The following is a 20,864-nucleotide window of genomic DNA, read 5'->3' as shown; positions in this document are numbered from 1 at the left end:
TTTATACTTTTATAAAAAGAGTTCCGTAATATTCGACATACTACACATTTCGTAGTAGATATATATCTTACTAACTTTTTGTTAAAATAAATATTTTCATAATTGTGCAAAGTAATTATTTTTAAGAATTTAATCAGTAATAATATTATCATTAATCCAAATCCAATAAAATTATTTATATAACAACTGACAACAAAAACCAAATAAATAATCACTTACCTTTATGTAGATACAGAGAGCATCACCCTTTGGTTGACCATTTGTATCCTTGTATAACTTGATCTTATCCTTTCCCTTTTCGTCTCGTGCTATGAGACCACATTTGTTAAAAAGCTCTGTGAGTTCATCCATGGTAATATCTAATGGTAGGCCAGACACGTAAATAGCAGTATTATGGGCTTCATCCACTTCGAACCAGGTTGGCGGCTCTTGTGCTTTTCTTTTGGCTTCCATCTTCTTTTTCTCTTTATCGATCTTTGTTTGTACTTGAGATTGTTGCACAGTATTTGTTTCTACTTTACTTGCATCTGTAAACCCATAACTCATTTGATATCTTGCCATGAAATCTTCATCCACCTGAAAAACAATTATTTGAAAATATTTTAATGATAATGCATTATGGGCTATATAAATAACAAAAAATTTATTGAAATATCTTTTATGAAAAACACACCTCACCTTTGGGAACCAGGCATTTTTTTCCTTGTCCCAAAAGTACACGCTGCCGTCATTAGGATCTGTATACGTATGAGTATCATTTTCAAAACCAAATACTCCTTCTTGTGTCTTAACTTCATTATCATCAGAATCTTTCGTCTTTGTTTCTTCTGTATCTTTTACCATCCATTCATTCTTATCTCTGTCGAATCTATATGTAACATTAGTCGTAGGATCTTTATATATATAAGATTGGCCATCGAATTTATAATGTTTCATAGAATCTTCAGCCTTCTCGTTATCTTTACAATCAGCCATTTTATGTTAATAATATTTCATTCTATGAAAAATCGAATAAAGTTTAGTATAAAATTTAAGACCTATAACAGAAAATTATAAAAACATATTAATTATGATAATGATGCTATCTTAATTGCATGTAAAATTTATTAGCAATTATCAAAGTGTTAATATAAATAGCATGAATAAATAATAGCAACCCGTTGATAAACGACATTCATTTATTTGATAGAGATTTAAATCACGTACTAATACTTTGTATTTGGTAATTGCTAAGAAACTCAACATAACCTTTCAACTTATCGTGCCTTGTATTTATCATAAAGTATCATTACCAAAAAATTATAAAAATAACAAAACAAATTTATACAAAATGTTAAAGTTAAATTTACTAAAATAAAGATTGATAAAACAAAAACAACGTAATATAGATTAAATAATTACAAGCGTATACAGGTTACATAAATATTATCGAAATACAATCGAATTTAACGTTACGACACACAACTTCTATCTGTAACGTGTACGTACTAAGTAAAACGCATTTACATAAATCGATCAAATAATAACGATACAATTTTCCTCGATATGAAAAAGTTAAGCCAAAGTGAACAAATATTTTGATGTAGGTTAGATATCTATCATATACAGGAATCGATGTCACTATCGAACATACCATTTGAAATTATGTTAGTCTTTCGCAATAATTCTAATGTAGGTAACGTCTACTCTTATCAAAAAATATAACTTTTTTAAAAAGAAACGAATTGTAAATTCTTGAACTTGACAGCAACACACTATTCAACATGCGTTGATACCTGTTCGCGATACTAATGCGCTCTACATGAAATTGTAGGATTCTCTATCATGTACATTTGTGCCGATAAAGCGTACTGTAATCAATTTTATTTATTTTAACACTTATTTCTTTTATTAAATATTTTTTTTTTAACACTTAATATCTCATCTATACTTTTAATTTTGAACGATTTAATAAAATAATTATTACATAGAATTATTAATAACAGATATTATTTAACAGAATAGGTTAATTACTAAATATTTACATTTTGTTTAAAAACTACCAAAATTATTTTTCTGAATATTCAAATATGGTATTTTTAATTTTTGGAATAATAAACTTCTTGTGGATTTATAATTTTGTAATAAACATAACACATTTCATAAATTTGTTGCATTTGTTTCAAAGAACATAAGTTACTAACAAGTAAATATATATTTATTTTCCAAAAATTGTATGATATTCCAAAGAGTAATTGATAAATTAAAAATACCATATTTAAATGTAATACGCCAAATATAATACCTGCATAACTTGATAATGTAAAATTCAATTTCTCACTTTCAGTTTATTCTTTCGTGTATCTTTACCGGAAATAGTAGTACCACCACTTTAATCCTATTCTTCACTTGAAACAGTGACGTAACCAGAAGTCTTTCTTGGGTGGAGGCGAAATGTGTAAAAGCATAGTATATTTTTGAACCTGCTTTTTCAAGATTTAAAATTTGCTTGTAATTTAGGCTAAATAATTAAATTCACGTTAATTATATAATCGATAAGTTTCTGAAAACGTGACATAACATTTTAATATTTTATTTTCTCGGAGTGGGCAGGGAAGCGATCGCCCCTATCATCCCGCTCTGGATCCGTCACTGACTCGAAACAAACATTTTCAATCCACGAGTCCGCAAAAAAGCGCGTAACAGTAATGCAATTCAAATTCTCAACAACAATATATTGTACGTTCATTCATTTAACGCTTTAAGCATCCCTCATCCAACTCCAATTACGTTACCAGAATCAAATTCGTCTCTTCGTTCTTTCCAAAACAGCCAACCTCGTTATTGCTATAAAGTTCAATATAACTAAGAAGAAAAAAACAAGAAACACGATATTGAAATAAAACATTCTTGACATAAAAAATAAAGCGTTCATGAGCGAATGTCACGAGTGCATTGGTGCAGCCATGCATTGAATATTAAATGACATTCGTCGATGAAAGTGGTGACACGCGAAGGAACGCGAAGACAACGGCGACGCGTACAGCTATTAATTTCCACGAGAAAACACACCACTAGCGAACGATCGCTCCCATTCTTAACGTTGGAACACGTCCGGCGTGGTTGCCATTAGAAATTGATTTCCAGTTGCCAGGCAACGTTCAGTTTAAGTTGCCACCATGATAGCCATGCTTGACCGGCAGTTAGTCGGCTGCAAGTTTCGCCGCACAACGTTCAAGCATGGGCCTGACGGATCTAGAAACGATACCTGGTAAAACGTTCAACGAAATCGCACACAGCACGCATGATTTGATGCACCTGCCACTCGATACTCACGCAATCGACATTCATCTTACTTAAGAGCACCGTTTTTTCTCAAACAGGTTGCCTCATGCCGTGCCGATTTGCCGGCAAATTAATGAAAATATATACATATGTACGATGAACTTGAAAGGAAATGGTGGATTTTATATTTCGAGCTGCTTTTAAACTATCTTCGAATCTTTGTTTTATAAAAAGGAATCGAATTTGATTTAAAATATTTGCAAAATAACATTCACTTCTCGTGAAATGCTTTTGTGAGATATTATTTGCTAAAATAATGTTTCGAATTTCCTTATAGTCTTCTACCAATTTTTGAAGATAAATAATATTCCATAAATCAAAACAGAACATTGTTAAACATTTGCTTTACTTTTAACTATGCTAGTCTTCTATTAAGTGTATTATTTTTAATTAATAAAACAATGTCTGAACAAAGAGAAATGGAAGCGTTTGTTTCGTAAAACATAGTAGTGAAATATGTAGTTAGTGTACTTAGATGTTCAATATATTAAAATATAAAACTACGCGGAACCGTTATACATAAATATAACACAATTCCTTGTCACTTTTGCGGAAATGAGGGCTGCCATCTGCGTACCGAGCAAATTATTCTTCGGCACGATTGAGCTATAAAATTGCACTTAATCGTGCGAAACTAACTGAACGAGTTGTTACATGGTGAAAAGAGGTTGAAGATATTTAAAACTTTCAAGATATTTTTAATTGTATGGATTGTAAAATAGTACGCACTTTGAATATTTGTTTGGCTTTGAAGTAATATTATTATTTTATTATTTCCATCGTAATATTAGACAAATTTTTATCACAATAGCTCGTTTCAATTTTTATATTTTTATATTATCTTTATTATATTTCTGCTTGCTCGTTTTACGCTCCGACCAGTTTGAAATAGTTATACGTAACTGTATGTAATTTATTTATTTCAATAATAATTTCGTTCTTTATTTGTGTCCATTCCTGTATAAAATGTTATTTATTTACGAATATAAAACATTTGATAAATTATAAGAAACTTTTCATAAAAGTTAATCTACCGACTCATGATGCATGACAAACGATTTCATTCGTGTCACGATGTATTGTATCGGAAGATCGAAATTGGCACGTATTGATTCGATCCTATATTTCGGTGTGTACGAATACGTTCACTAACAATTTTATATTTCGTTTTATAAAACTTCGAACTATCAATGAAAACAAAACCTTTAAAGTTCAATCGAAACGAAGTTAAAATATTGCCCCGTGGATTAAATTTTATATTTCTCGTTGTTAACAAATGATTTTTCTGACCTTCTTTTCTGAAATACCTACGATATTAAAAGTTCTCTTACGTTGAAATTTAAGCTCAGAACACGATATAAAAGGTTCAAATAAAAAATTAAACTTCTCAAATAAGAATCGATCATTTTAACTCCGACCGCAGTAGAATCTAAAAAAAGAATCCCTTTTTACCCCGTGCTAGTTCCAGCAGATAGAAAATCCTATGCATAGCTTCCTATGTATTTAGTTTGTGGCTACCGATCTTCGCTCGACATTTCGCTATAGTATTCTAATTATAGCAAATTCACCACGCTTTGCAATAGAGAATTTACTACGCTTTACATAGAAGATCTATTGCTGTCATAGAGCGCCATCCTTTCTCGTTTCGGATAGGAAAATTCCAACGCGATGCAAACAAAGCGGCTCAATGATAAACAACATTGTTAACGCATCGCGATTATTCACATTGGGAATACATAAGCAAAAGTAAAACCAGATTAGCCGGTTGCGGTATGGTGAATTAAATATTGTAATTGATCCGATTCGTGGACGCGTATATTTTGATCCGTTTTCATTGCTGCTAAACCATGCATCCTCAGGTTAACGACCTGACACAATACCAGCGGCTAGAAAATGAGCGCATCGATGATATCGGCACAGCGAATTTACCATCTCGCATGTCGCGTTTCGAAATAGGGACGCGTTCTACATAGAACAATAATTTTAACCACATTGCATTTTATGGTACATTTTGTACGTTATGTTTCCAGTCATTCGTAGTTCCGTGAAAATGTTGTGGGGTACAACCATTAAGAAGGTGGAGGAGTTGAGCGTGACCTGAAATGTTCAACGTCGTTTGAATTTTAGACGTGGTAATGAATGGAAGATTCAGACACGTAGAAAGCAACGGCATATATAGAAGTGTTATTTTTTACTTTCCAAATGGTAGATACGACATTTTGGCTAAGTAACAAACGATTCTTAGTCTATGGATAAATATTTGTTCGCTCGATATTTAAATTTACTCAAGAGATCAAACGTAATCCGTAAAAAGTCTATTCCAATCCGATCCCATCGAATGGCAAAAAATAATATCGATTACCACGATTCTTGACCAGTCTAATAAAATCACTTTAATAAAAGCCTCGTTTCGTGAGCGTTCCTTTATATTTGTATCGTGAAATATAAACAGATCCATAACTCGATCTTTTCTTTTAAAATAAAGCTTCTTTCCTAGAAATATCGCCATTGTCGACCTTACGCATCACTTAATACTCCTACGTCAAGTTCTTCCCATTCTTCTGAAATCTCTTTAATACGTGTAAACTTCTGTTAGCTGGACTCTGAAAATGTTGCTTGATATCATAATTGTCGATTAAAGTCAACGTAGCTAAAGGACAACACGTTTCTCGTATGAAAGATAGATGCACGATGCATTATGCAAAGAACGACGTTTGAACTTTTGATAAGAAGAACATAAACGTAAACTCCGTGAAGGATTTATACCGAGTTGCTGCATCATTGACCTTTACAGGCAAGAAATGAAAATTATTATCCGCTCGTTCCTTGGCTGGCCAATCAACATTGGTGATACCGCCGTTTCATCTATCAAATAGATTTTGCTAAGCATTCATTTTCAACTAGTATTTTCGTATAAGTATAATTCAGTATAATTCGATAACAACTGGAATTTTCTCACTCCCTTCGTTTATAGCGGCTACGATCAGTCGAGGGCAATCGGAAAAATTGATTCGCTTCGAGGCACGATTGTAATTCTCAGTGACCGTTGTACGACTATGAATGGAACGTAAAATTCTTGCTTTTAAAGCTGTCATTTCCATTCCCTTTACTCTACACTCCTCTTGGCACATTACGATAATGTAACTGCGTTTTATGCGCCGAAGCTTGTTGTAGCAATTATCTTTGGAATTTATACTTTTATTGCATGTAGTTAAATAACAGAAAAAGAATTTAACGGTTCCCATTTTGTTAAAAATTTACAGTTTAAAACAAATTATACTTATTTTATTTCGAACGTAACATTTACAAAAGTAGTATCGTATCCAATTAACAAAATATTTCAGCCATTTCGATCATTTCAGTCATCAAAATTTGTCACGCTTCAAATTTCCGATTGTACCGTATCTGTACTAAACCGATCTTTCACTAAACATACTCAAACTATACTTCCTTGAAGATTAAAATAGAAAAATTTTATCTTACCTTTTCGACTTATTTTCACACGTACAATAATCTCCTGTCGATTATTTAATCCTACCGAATTCAGAATTGGCCACGCTCGAGTACGTGATGAATATATCAAGTATTTGATAAATGTTTAAACTCGATTTTCTCAAAAACTAAGCCTAGAGTGAAAAAATGTTATCCTTTTTCTTATTTTTCCACAAGGAATCACGTCATGCCCGCTTTTACGTGTTATTCGGTTGGACCCTGTACACTAAAACTTCCACGATATCTTTCGTTATTATCATCACCATAATATTGATCTTCTTACTGTAACGATTGCTAATTCATAAATAAACCCAAAGGCAAACACGATACTCGTTAGCGTTCTTAGTATTCAATTGGAAGTATTATACATGAAAGCACGATTTTCTTCCAAATGAATAAATAGCTTCGTTACAGTTTGTATTTCATGAGAAAACTCCGGTGTCTAAATCCCTTTGACCTCACGTGCGCGCAACGCTTGATCTTCCAGATTAAGACTGGCCGAACGTAGATCTTTTCTTAGATTTGAGTAAAAAATCTTTAGATACGTGTAAAGCAATAACGATTCCTTTATCAGATTAGAACAATCGATTATCTACAAACGTTAAGTCTTTGAATTTCAAATGAGTATATGTACGTCATTTCTGCGAAGGAGTCGTCATATTTATAACAAGCAATTTTAAGCATAAAATCATCATACGTTACACGCGTGTGTCTACAGTCTACCGTGTTAATGCAAATTTATCTAACTTTGTTCTTGGCCGTATGATTTTTCCACGGCGACCGTTTCGTGCCAGACGTAAAAAGGAAAGTGGCGATTCGTCCTTTGATATCGCGCTATCGCGTTAACCTCCTTAAATAAATCATTGGAGATTTAGCACGTCGGTGTTTTTTCGTTAACGAATATTCCAAACGGCAAGATGGTAGATACGCCAAACGTAAACCTAGAGAAAAATAAATAGGTAGCTATCTATCGCGAACAAGAAATTTGGAAAGAACGGTATTATTTGGTATAAACTTGCTTTTGATTTGAAAAACCTTTGTATGATTTTTTAGAAATAGGAGCAGTACTTACAATTGGACCAAGTAGATTTGCGGACAATGTTGCATCGAATTTTTTCATACACATATTTTTCGATATAAAGTTGCTTTTGTTTTGAACACCCTTTGTATGATTTTTTAGAAACAGGAGCAGTATTTACAATTGGACGAAGTAGATTTGCGGACAATGTTGCATCGCATTTTTTCATACGCAGGGATCCGGTGCTCTCTATTACTTGCGGAGACGAACATTCTGCTGTTATATGTCGTAAGTTAAACATTTTTTCTTACAAGATCTTTTTCAGTTATCAATGCTAATACGGAAAAAATGTCAATATTAACCTTTTTATAGATCATTATTATTTACTATTATTTTTTTTACTTACAGTAATATATACTACCATATAATTATTTTTTTAAAAAACATATTTCCTCTGAATAAATCCATTAAAAGAAAGAACAAAAGTGAAAAATATTTGATACTAATTTCATAAAACACCAAATCGCAGAATTTTGTACGTTGTAGATAAATATTTATCGATTGCTTAAATCTTTATCGGTGCTACAATATTAAACGTTAATTGATTCGCGCTGTTTTCCATAGGAGAGTGATTTACATACTTTGTTACATGTAAACGACAGTCATACGACAAACGTGAAGAAACTTTGGAAATTGCTCAATAAGCAGAAATAGTGAATCATAAAAGAAGTTACACTTTAATCGATTTTATAAACTCGACCATTACTATACTTTGTCTTATATCCATGAGAAACTATGTACTTTCTTCCTCTTCGATCTTCTTCTTCAGCTATACCCATATACTTGCTTGATCCATTTTCTTTCTCTATTTCATATCTCTGTAAAAGTTTTCATATGATAGAACATATCAAACGTGAGCGAATGTCTTACGCGCTACTCTATCGATCTGGACACGGCCACTCTTGATTTTAATGGAAATCAATAGATGAGCTCGTGAATGACTGTACACGTTTCAATGATACTAATATTGCACGTGGACATACTTTATGTACTATCCTGCTATGTATTTTTAATGTAATATCTCTACTAAAATATCCTATCGATTGAAGGGGTTCCTCAAAAAACGGACCTCTATAAAGTGTAGTATTTTCTAGTCAAATAGTTGAATTTTATGTATATTACTCTTGTTTTCTATACCGTAAGAATATTTCGCCATCCTTGAACTATTCGTATCGTCGTTTCGCAAAGAAAAAAGAAATAATTAAAATAGCAGCGTATTTTTATTCTATGACGATATTTACTGGTTTATTTTAACATCTCGCATGCTAGTCCATTTTCATTACGCGTCTTACTTGCGTCAAGATACTATCACGATTAATACACATCAAAGATACTATAAATTATATTTACTATTAATAACAACGTATAATACAATTATATAGACCGTTCTTTTTCATCCATATTAAATTAATATTTTAATTTTAACCAAGGCATAACAATTTTTTCGGACTTGTACTTTCGTGACTTACCTTATTATACCTTCTCTTGCTCTCCAAACATTTTTTGCAAATTTTAAGATCACCTGTCTTATCGAGCTTCGATCGCAGACTGAATTTTTCGGAATAAATTAAAAATTTATTTCGAATAAAGGGTTTATATTACAAACTTCTCGCGAATATTTTACGAGGTAAAACATTGATCTAACATTTTTGGTATAAAATTGCCAGCATCGAAACTATCATGATTTGCAGCTTCTGTAACATGGTTCGTAAAGAAGGTAGTGTCGACCTACGCTTATACGGGGATAGCCACTGTCCAGTAAATCGATATAGCCACGCAATACTCTGGCACGTAACATACCTATACGAACGAAGTCGACATACTGCTATTATCAACAGTTCCAGTTAATCGTGAAATTATCTAAGCACGTAAACTCTGTTGTTTCAAATATTATTCCCTGGGTTTTTCGATGAAACACTTTTTCAGCAGAGCCCCTTATAATCAATCGTTCAGTTTTCATTTCTTAAATTAGCTATTTGAAATTTGGTTGATTCGTTATAAAAAAAAAAAACAATCTGTGTCTATTTGTTATAGATAGAAAGATTAGGTCGATTGTTTATCGTAGATGAGATAATTCGTAAACAGAAAAGACCAGAGATATTATTACTGTAAAGCAATACGTGTGAAACCAAAAGTTCTACCTCATTGATTTTAGAAACCGGTAGACTCTTCGTCTTTGGAAGCAACGATTGGGGTCAACTTGGTCTCGGTCATAAAAATCATATCAGCAAGCCATCCTGTGTAAAAGGTCTGTACGTTAGCTGTTTTAGATATTTAAAATTCATTTATACATTTTTGTAAAAAACGTCAGCTTTTCAAATTTCATAACTGAGATTTCTATAGCTTCTATAACTTTACGACAATTTGACAAAAATAAAAATAATATTAACCATTTTAATTAATCATAAATTTCCACAATACAACCTATTAATTTTTAGCTCTGAAGCCCGAAAGGGTCACTCACGTTGCATGCGGACGAGCACACACGCTAATTTGCACAGGTAAGGCATTGTTTACATTTATGCCAGTACAGATACCAAAAACCTTACAAATATACGTAGGCACATTGGTTACGGAGTGTAATCATATTTATAACGTTGCGTGTTCGAAACTTCTCTACCACTTCTCAGTCATTCAACTTTTAACTTACAAGTATCTTCTCTCTTTCTTTGTTCCTTGGTAGCTTTTACCTTTCGTGCGAAACTATCATTATCTAGTGACGATCTAATAATAATAGTAACCTATCACACACCTCCAACTGGAAGTATTCAAAGGAAAGGAAAGGAACTTACAATGTTTCAGGATCGCAGAAGATTTTTGCGTGTGGTAGCGACCAAGAGGGACAACTTGGTCGAGGAATTTCCGCAATAGGCGATTCCGCAAATACTCCTGTATTGGTGTATGATTCGGGACTATCAGGACCAAAGATCGTTCAAATTGCTGCTGGTTCTCATCATTCTCTCGCACTTACCAGCGATGGTGGCGTTTTCGCATGGGGTAGCAACCTCGAGGGCCAATTGGGACTTCCAGATGTATCCGGCTTGGTGAACAAACCGACCAAAGTACATGTTCCTGAACCTGTTAAACAAATTGGCGCCGGATATTATCATTCCACGTTTCTGACAGGTAATTCGTTAATTGAAAACATTGGAAAATTATTAAAAAGAAAGAACGAACTACGTTGATGTATATTTGTTCATATCGATTTTTAACTAAAATTGTAATTCTCGTGAGATCGATAGAAAAATAATTAATTGACATTATGATATGAAAATGGTTAATTTGTTTTTCATAGATATATAAAAAGATATTTCAAGATATCGTCGAGCATTTTCCGATTTGTATTAAGATAAATTTAATTGCGCCAACTATGAGTTATAGCATTTAGTATTGCATGAATAGAAAATATTATTTTCAATATTGATATCTATGTAGTAGCAATTACTAGTAGTTTCTTATGTTATAAAATAACGTTCTAAAACTGAATGCAGGACGTGTCAGCGCGTTAACAAATTTTCTTCGAATTTTAAATGGTATTTTCAGAAAGTGGTCTCGTTTACGTCTGTGGTGAGTCAGAAAGTGGGAAATTGGGGATCGATGCCAGCTTTTCTACACAGGTCGCGCCTAAACAGATGCAATTACCGAGTCCTGCTGTACATGTCGCGTGTGGTGGTCATCACACCGTCGTTCTAGCTGGTATGATATACGTACATACATAAACTCCAATTTTCACAATTTTGATTACGTTAAATGATAAGAGTAATTCGTAAAAATCACATTAATTTTTACTGCAAATTTTATCCCAGATCTCGCATGCTTGCCCTAAAAATTTTAAATAGAAAGAGCATTCTCTTCATCTATCGTGTTTTATTGCTTTTCAGAAAATGGGAATTTATATTGCACCGGAAGTAATTCGAGCGGTCAGCTTGGTCTAGGAACTAATTTGTCGGAACTTCATATACCGAAACTTCTTCCACGTGGCATGCTTCGAAATGAAACAATTACTCGAATATCTTGCGGGGAAAGTCACACCGCTGTTGTTACTGGTAAGTTTTATTACAATTTCTACCGATTATTCTCGCTATCTCTTTTTCTATACAATTTTTCATAGAAAATTAATACAAATTTTTAGAAAATTACTTTTTATTAAAAATACAAATTAATAGAAAATTAATACAATAAACTGCGATGATTAATACCTATAGTATATCGATAAATACGAGAGATACGTCAAAGCCTCGGTATTACGCCTCGTTTCTATAGTATTAGTTTTTCGTGGCAGAATCTGGAAAACTGTATACGTGTGGCGACGGAAGGCACGGAAAATTAGGATTGGAGGAGAACGAGAACAACGTCCATGAACTAACCTTCGTTCAAAGATACAAGGATCTCTTCGTTTCGAATGTAATTATATTTATCTGCATGCTTAATTATTCCTCATATGTATAATCCATATAAGATTTAATAAATTACGAACAATTTTTAAATTTGCAAAGGTTGCGTGCGGTGGCTGCCACACGATTTTAGTTGGTCAAAGACGCGACACGAATAGTCACTCGCAAAAAAAAGACAACTCGCAAATGGTAATTACGATTCACTTCATGAACAATAATTTCCATTAATTTATACGATTCCTATAATTCTATGTTTATTAATTTAAAAAATTTTCTCGTGATTATTACGACAAGTTAAAGAAAAAAATTCTACAACCTGTCAAAGGTAGAATTGTACCTGAACCCTGCTGCAGTCCACTGATTTATATGTATATCTCAATCTCAGTTTGTTTCAATAAGTAAAAGGAATATTTTTGAAAGAAAGTTCTATGCATATCGATGATCCTGTCGTATTTTCCTCAAACACATTTTTAATATAATAGAAAGGATTAATCTTAGAAAAAATAAATCAACATATGAATTCTTTTACGTTGTAGGAACACATTCAAAAAAGAAATTCATTACCACCATTAAAGCTTCCTGTAAATAGGCTACAAAGTGAAACTCATGACGAAAATGTTAATGAAATAATCAAAGATAGGTTGAATCAAGGAAATAATATTACGGAATCTATAACAAATGCACAGGAAGCTATAGAAACATCTATGGAAACAATCGAAGAAAACATAAAAAATAAGGTAGACGATGTCACGAATAACGTTATAGATTTCATGAATAATATCGAGAAATCAGATAGTCCTCGAAATAGTCCTGAAAAGTCTACGAATGGCAAGCCAGAAGAAATATCATCGAATGCTATGTCTAACGAAGAAAACGCTGAAGCGACATCAAAAGAAATGTCAGCTGATATAGGCGAATCCGAAGAATCGAAACTAGAAGAACACGAACATTCAGTACCAAAGAGGGAGGAAGAAGAATCAACGACGAAGACAAACGTTAAAAGCGAAAACGTTCAAAAAGAAAAGAGATCTGAATCAATGGATAAAGAAGAAAATAACGAAGAAAACAATAACGAAACGACCACAGAAGCTACGATAAATAATACGGGAAACGAAGAAGAAATTAATGTTGAAAATGGTAATACAGAAAATAAAGATGAAACAGATGGTAAACGAAAGAATAGTCAAGATGTTAAGACAGAACCGATGGAAGAACCGATGGAATCAAATAACGGCGGTGATACTAAACTAGAGACGAGTCCTGAGAAACAAACGTCTCCCTCGGATTCTACGCCACCGCCAAAACCACCGAGATTAAAATCTACAAGTGAAAATTCTTCCACCGACAATGAGAAGACATCGTCGATGGAAAAAGAAAATGAAATAAAGACGGAAGATACTTCGGAAAAGAAACCAGAAACAATCGAAGAAAATGAGTCGGAGAAAAAAAAGGGATCAGGGTCGATGAAATCCACGAGGAGTAGCGGGAGTATTAAGTCCACAAGGTCGAGAGCGAACATGGAAGAGGCGATAGAAATCGACCAACAAACCGACAAAGCTAAAATTATTGAAGAGGAAAAAGTGAATAACGATAATGTTCAGGACGATGCCGATGTGCAATCGCCGCCTCCAAGAACTGGTAAGGAGGATAAAGTAATCAGAAAATGATAGAAAGATTTATCTAAAAGATGAAAAATAAAATAGATATAAAATATTTACGTAAATTTCGAATTTGTTATATTTTTAATCAATTTCTGATATTGTGTCAATATTAAATTTACATTACATTATTTCTTTTTCTTTGTGTCAAAGGTAAAATGTCGAAGATATTCAAAAGTAAAAAGCCACAAACAACGGAGAACGGTACGAAGACAACTGGCATTGCGAATCAAAAATCCAAAGTATGTATAGCGCTATGTTTATACATATTTTTAATATAACATCTTCCAACAAATTTCTTTCATTTTCAGTCGAAAACATGTGTTATCCTATGATTAAGATGTCTTCAAGGATGTATTATATTTCATTGTATTTTTTACAATACGTGTATGAAGAACGTGAAATTGGGACCAAGAGAAGTGATACTAAAAAGTGATTTTATTTACGATCAAAGATAACATTCTTTTCCATTTTTCATGGAAGAAACTTCTCGTATAAATTGTGAGGTATAATTTTTAATTGTTTCTTTCACTTTTTACCAAACAATTCCATGTAATAAAGACGACGATGTAAATGATGAATGTACTTACGATTAGAAACATAACATCGAAATCTATTATTCCTGGAGGCGTAGGAGAATATTATTGAAAGTAAAGAAAATCTAATCAAAAATAATTCTGGCGACGGAAAAAGAATTTATGCAAAATAATAATTTTTTTTCAAATATTTCGATATTATCTGAATATTTTAAAGTATTAATACTGCATCATAAACTGAATTGTGACAAGTGTCATCTTTTTTTCGTGTTCATACATACTTCGTTAAATCGAGTAAATAATTTTATAAAGTCGAAGATAACGAAACAGTTTAAATATCTTATAGATACTTTAAACGACCCGTGAGACGTATAATGGAAACCTTTTACCGTACTCGTAAAATATTAATTTAGTGGCGAAACTACTTGTAGATATAACGTGTATTCTAAAACACAATGGTTTTTGACATAAATGACTGAATTCGGTGTAGGGATAAAGTAAATTAACTGTAACACGGTTAGAATTAACAATAGTTACAACATATATTTCATGCGGTCTTCACATATCGCGTGTAATCATTCGGAATATTCTTTTGTATAAATTCTGTGAATAAATAAAGGTAGATTCAGAGAAATAGAATAAAATCACTTCTGTTCTAAACGCTACTTAGATTGCAGTTTTTATGCAAATTCATGTTTTTTAATTAAAGGATATGAGGAAGACGTCTCTTAAGTTTGAGATCCTGCTTCTTGCAAACCTGCGTTAAGGAATCGAGGTTGACCGCTGTGATGAAGAAATTACGCTTTTTCATGTCAAAAGTAGAGAACATAAATTGTGGTAAATTATCGGACAGCACATATAGCATGTTGTTGGGCCGATCGATTGACAAATCGTTAGGAAAGATCATCGTTGCGTTGTCTTGAACTGCGAGAACTGCAAAAATGAAAGACAATGGTAATTTATAAATATATCGATACACGTTGCTTTGTACAAAATGCCAGTCAGATTTCTTAGAATTTCGTTAGGTAAGAATTAATCGATGCAACACAAAATCCTGTTTGGGATGAAATACCACTTCCTGCGACAGGTTTCCTTAAAAGAAACTCGAGAAACACAATAGAAGAATCTTTAATGATGGTTATTTATCAATCGATGTAACGTTACTTGAATCTTTTCAGGTTTTCAATTGTTTTACACTAATGATATTTTATAGCTATATATATTTCTCAGAATCACAAATAAATTCTCAAGTAAATAATTATTTAGAAAAAATACAAGAAGGGAATTATTATTTTAATTATTACTTACTGAAGGTATTTGGGTTTAATTCGACACTGGTATCCCAACAAGCGATGCCATTTCTGCTTACTTGAGTGAAATAATCGATACCAGTGTTCCTATCAATCACAGAAGTGGGTCCTTGAGTAAATGGACCTTTCGCACCCTCGACGTGGAAATCATCATAATTATTAGCTTTCCTTAACGTGCTATCCTGCAAGGTTTCGGTAGATACAGAAAATTCAGTGATACCAGCCATCGCATGGAAATATAAAGTTTTATAGTTGTCGCTTTGTCGTGCAGACAAAGACATTCCAAATATGCCATCTTGCCATTGGAAGTTGAATCCACTGATATTAAAGTTTCCTGAAAACAAAGACTACCTGTACAATTTTCCGTGAAATTTTATTAACAACCATATTAGCGTAAAACGATATGTTCATGCGAGAATATAAAATATTTTAAAAGATATATTAAAATACGGAAGATATATTTTGGAAGAAATATACAATATGGTATTTTCATATTTGTATATTTTCTTTCGTTTTAACGTTTGCTACATAAAATATCTCACCGTGAAGAGGATCAAAGTGGAAGAAATTGTGCGAGATTCGCCAGGAATCGTTCTTGGCCCAACTATAAACAACCAAACCGTATCCGCTTAAATCGGAAATGTAGAGGTATGCATTGTCACAATTATCTGGATCTGCATCGACTACCGAATCGGCAAAGAAAGAATTTGAAGTTTGGTCTGTACTTTTTAGAGGATATATTCTCAATATCTGTAATTATTAAATAACTTTTACTGTTAGAGAATAATTTCATTGCTTTGTTCGAGTAATATAAGAGATGTCGTATGTGTGTGTGTTGAAGCGAAGATCATAATAAAAGTAATCTAATGCTAACAATAAATTACAAATTGCAATTAATGTTTACTAAAACGTAAGCTTTTAATTAATATAAATTTGTTAAACTACCTTGTCCGTTTTCAAATCGATTACGAAAATTCTCACTGGTCGTACTTGTGTGCTATTGCCTAAAATGTCATCAGTACCTGTGTCGACACCCCATAATCGATCGCAAGCATCCACTTTGACACGAAAGATGCTTACAATGCCATCAGGTGTATTAATGTAATTCGTTTCCCAATTAGGATAAGGATTTAATTTTGGACATTCTATATTTTTATTTAAAAAAAAAGACGAAATATTAATTACTACATTAAAGTTGAGAGTTTAAAATTTCCAACTTAGATACCTGATGGATCGTTCTTTGAGATGTAATTTAAATTGGACGCGACGCCATTCTTCCATCGAGGTACAGTAACAAATATCTTGTCTTTCCAATTTTCTAAACCAAGTGGCATATTATTTTCGGGTATATATCCACCGCTGTACATTAGAGAATCTCGAATAGCGTCATTTGGAAAATTATATTCCACGTTGCTCCACGAATAAATTGTTTTATGTTCGACGCCATTGGTCAATGCAAGAGACGCAAACAACAAAATGCCCCACATATCTACAAAACGAAAAATAGAAACCATAGATTGTGTAACGTAACGTAGAAAATTTCTTTCCATTTTCGATTAATTATTATCCCAGTGAAATATATATGCACGCATATGCATGTATAGTATACACATTGGACAATATACATCGAATGAACTATGCCTTTTAAATTCTTATATCATATATATTACGAAAAATTAAATATCTTTAATAACATCTCTCTTTACAAACTAATGTTGTTACAAAATCCTGTTATGTTGTATATGTACATGTGCTAAATCGAAGTATGTCAATCTTGGTTTCTACAACCGCGAAAGCTTAAAATGTCTTACGAAAGATTTAATCAGTTGCCCGGGGGAGATAAAAATACATCTCGAATATAGAAACAGCATCACAAAATGTAAATTGAAATGTAAGTCGAATCGAAAAGAGGTCCTCCCACTTCTTATTAAATAGATACTAATTTTTATCTTTTCTCTTGCAAACTTTTGTACTTCGAACATTATCATATTGGTTACGTATTTATCCGATGTAATTTGTGAACAATATTTCATACAAGTTATAGTTATGTATAATTATAACACTACAACTCGAGTTTTCAATGCAAGTTCTATACAATAATGAAGATACAATAGGCAAGAAAATACAGTTAAATGGCCTGCAATTATTCTATCACGTCTTTTCTATAGACCGCAGACGTAATAGATACCAGGACTACGTGCAAGTACTTCTAAGCACAAAACGTGAGCTAGAAAATTACATTGCAATTAGTTAAATTAAGGCATATATTAAGAAGAAGTACAGTCTAAAAGATTTTTTAAATTATTTTTTGTTAAAGTAAGTACAAAAATTATACGAACTATAGACAGAAAAACTAAAAAAAATGACATTATCTGTTAAATGACGTAGCTGATCCTAAGTCAAACGAAACTTGCGATACGTCAATCGAAAGAACTTCCTAGTAAAATCATTTCGACATATCTTTATTCCCCTATTATTAAGACAGTTATCAATCAAAATATGAGTTACATATTATGATCTGTATTTTATATATTTACATATTTATATTTTACATATGTTTGATGTCGTGTTTATTAACTCGTAACTTTTTTAGATTTTTCAGAATATAATTAAAAAAATTAAAAATCATTATCTTTTAGCTTTCTGTTTATGTAAGAATGATCCGTGTATTTACATCATTGGTGCAATGCGCAAAACATTGTATTAATAGCAAAAGGTACAAGTGCTACATAAAGTATATAAGCAAACTCAATTGGCTGTTTGGGAATAAAATTTTTGTTGCCCGCATATCACTGCGATAATTTATTTATTACAGCACACTAGATATATGGCGCACATTATACGGCCTATTGAAATACTCAACGAAATCTTCGATGTTGAGCGAATAAATCCTGTGATCAACGTTGACAACGACGAAGATTAGTAGAAGATAAAACATTCGAAATTCACTCGTTTGATAAACACAAAACTATTTAGAATTGCACATAATACACGCATGACATGCACGTTATATCAATTATACGAAATAAGTCACTCTTAGTTGCACGAAAAGGTAAAAAATTGGATATTTGAGTTTCTTAATTATGACACACCACTCGAAAAAATCTGAGAAAATTGTGAATTAATAAATACGACAGGAAGCTTTTACTGCAAAAATATGAATATTGTCACTTGATAACTTTAATGTAAAATTGGCATTTTATAATAATAATAAGGATAGGGGGCTGAAACTTCGTCGAGGTGGTTTTCTTAGCAAACTCTTTCTATTCACGTATCACAAAAATTTAATTTGGTTTAGAGGCACTTTCACGTTTATTCAACTATGATTTCTCTATCAAATTAAATTAAATTAATCTAAATGAAATGTAAAGAAATGTAATGATGGAAAATAAGTGCTCGTAATTGTTCTAGTAAATTGAAATCACGTTTCCTTACTTCTGTTTCTATCCGTTTGGATCGAACGTCCAATGGCAAGGTTGAACTGGTATGATCGAAGAAAAACGTAGAACTGAAGCTGCCTAAACCTGAATGTTGTAATGAGGACGCGAATGGGCCGTTATTTGTATTCGAAGAACAAACCGACCTTCAGCTGAAGCGGATCAAGACGGAATGACGTTATGGTCCATTGTGCTATGATACTTTATATAGTTAGAAGTCTTCCTAAATGATCACGATTAAAATGTGCATTACTGTTTCAATAATCGGAAGAATTAAAGTTTTCAAGGGAACTAGTTTATATTCTGTGTATTATTTATAAATAAGATCCAATTATTATAAATAAAAACTATTTTAACAGAAATAAAAATCATAATATAATGACAATATTTTATAATTAAAGAGCGTTATTATATAAAGCGGCTTTTGTATCGTCGGTGTTATTTCCGTTGATTATTGTTCATTGCTTTTGTTACGCTGCCGTGAAAAAACCCAGCAGTCGAAGCAACAGCACAAAACTCTTTAAGCTTCAAACAGCTTCATCCGGTAAACGGAAATCCATTCAATAGCGCACATAGTGCGTAACATTTTTTGTACGTATCTACCATAAATAAATGTGGATTTTGATAGAGGTACTCGTAGCCATAATGAAAATAATCTGAATTAAACAGCCTAAGATGGTCATATTTAAATAACAATAGCGACATATCGATACAATTATAAATAATTAAACACAATTGATTTAGAGCAAGAAGATAATTATCTTTTGACATAAAAAATAACATCGATGTCAACATTTTCTATAAATATCTATACAACCAATGAATCATCAAAGATATTTCTATGGGAGATTGAAGTAGATAAATCAAGTAACAAAATTGAATAGGTACTTTATTTGGTCTGGTTATTAAAACGAGTAGAACAGGTATTGCATGCTTGAATTTATCGTCAGTCTCAGCCGCAAAATGAACAAAAACAAAAACATTCTTACCGTTAACAGAATACAGAAATTGATGCTATCCTTGGGTTTGCAAAAATAATTACACGCACTGAAGATTCTGTACCAAGTTTTTGCTTGAAATTAATCATTAATGTTATTGCATTTTCATAATAGCAATAAGTTAAATTACATGCTACAATTTATAACATTCGCGTCATTTAACTCTAAATTTTCATTAATATTCAAAAATTTAAATTACGAATCGAAAGAAATGAGAAGAAATCTGATAAGTATGAATTTTTGTACATTTTTACGCCTATAATTGTTTCTTTTTCTTTTTTTGGAAAAATATGAAAATGTAAGATAGATGTATCAAAATATTTTTAATACATCGTACCAATAAAAAATTGTCAGTTACGTAAACGCGTTGATTATCCTATGATATAATGGTGATGAACATAGAACAATACAATACGACTTGCGTAGCTAATCGTTTGTAGGAAATTAGAAAGAATGGTCGCTTCCAGGAATGTAATCGTCTGTATTTTATTCAATGCAAATTGTAAAATTATGAAATTACTTAAAATAACTAATACCAATGTATACGAAATGGTGCACATTCATATATCTAAAAAAATTGTTTTACTTTCACTAACATTGAATTAATTAATGTCATTGTACCATTATGCGGATTTAC

The 20,864-nt window shown here is 32.2% G+C and overlaps 3 protein-coding genes across 4 annotated transcripts in view; 1 reads left to right on the top strand and 2 right to left on the bottom strand.

The window, feature by feature from the left end:
* The window catches only part of LOC132916121 (HIV Tat-specific factor 1 homolog), a 61,098-nt gene extending 58,792 nt beyond the window's left edge, over positions 1-2,306 (bottom strand). Inside the window, exons 1-3 of one of the 2 annotated variants that reach the window (XM_060975915.1) lie at positions 2,285-2,306; positions 679-1,037; positions 220-576 (exon numbers count right to left, since the gene is read on the bottom strand). In XM_060975915.1, the coding sequence (XP_060831898.1) occupies positions 220-576; positions 679-975 (654 nt within the window). In that variant the 5' untranslated portion in view covers positions 976-1,037; positions 2,285-2,306. Of the gene's footprint in view, positions 1-219; positions 577-678; positions 1,038-1,633; positions 1,801-2,284 lie in introns of those variants that run through there. The other variant, XM_060975914.1, reaches the window with a different exon arrangement.
* Positions 2,307-2,883: 577 nt separating this feature from the next.
* LOC132916105 (X-linked retinitis pigmentosa GTPase regulator) lies at positions 2,884-14,053 on the top strand. Its single transcript, XM_060975889.1, has 10 exons — positions 2,884-3,250; positions 7,997-8,122; positions 10,050-10,142; positions 10,333-10,395; positions 10,697-11,020; positions 11,438-11,590; positions 11,776-11,940; positions 12,177-12,298; positions 12,391-12,477; positions 12,825-14,053. Exons 1-10 carry the CDS (start codon positions 3,220-3,222, stop codon positions 13,953-13,955), a joined length of 2,295 nt encoding a protein of 764 aa, XP_060831872.1. The 5' UTR covers positions 2,884-3,219; the 3' UTR covers positions 13,956-14,053.
* A 952-nt stretch (positions 14,054-15,005) lies between these two features.
* LOC132916108 (protein yellow-like) lies at positions 15,006-19,392 on the bottom strand. Its single transcript, XM_060975892.1, has 6 exons — positions 19,228-19,392; positions 17,018-17,281; positions 16,738-16,937; positions 16,335-16,542; positions 15,791-16,126; positions 15,006-15,415 (listed from the first exon to the last, which is right to left on the bottom strand). The coding sequence occupies exons 2-6, from the start codon at positions 17,277-17,279 to the stop codon at positions 15,186-15,188; spliced, it is 1,236 nt and encodes a 411-aa protein (XP_060831875.1). The 5' UTR covers positions 17,280-17,281; positions 19,228-19,392; the 3' UTR covers positions 15,006-15,185.
* Between the last annotated feature and the right edge of the window lie 1,472 nt (positions 19,393-20,864).

This window comes from Bombus pascuorum, chromosome 1 (genome assembly GCF_905332965.1).
Source record: "Bombus pascuorum chromosome 1, iyBomPasc1.1, whole genome shotgun sequence".
Lineage (NCBI taxonomy): Eukaryota > Metazoa > Arthropoda > Insecta > Hymenoptera > Apidae > Bombus > Bombus pascuorum.
The sequence above is the reverse complement of the archived record's forward strand: the minus strand, read 5'-3'. Positions and strand labels throughout refer to the sequence as shown.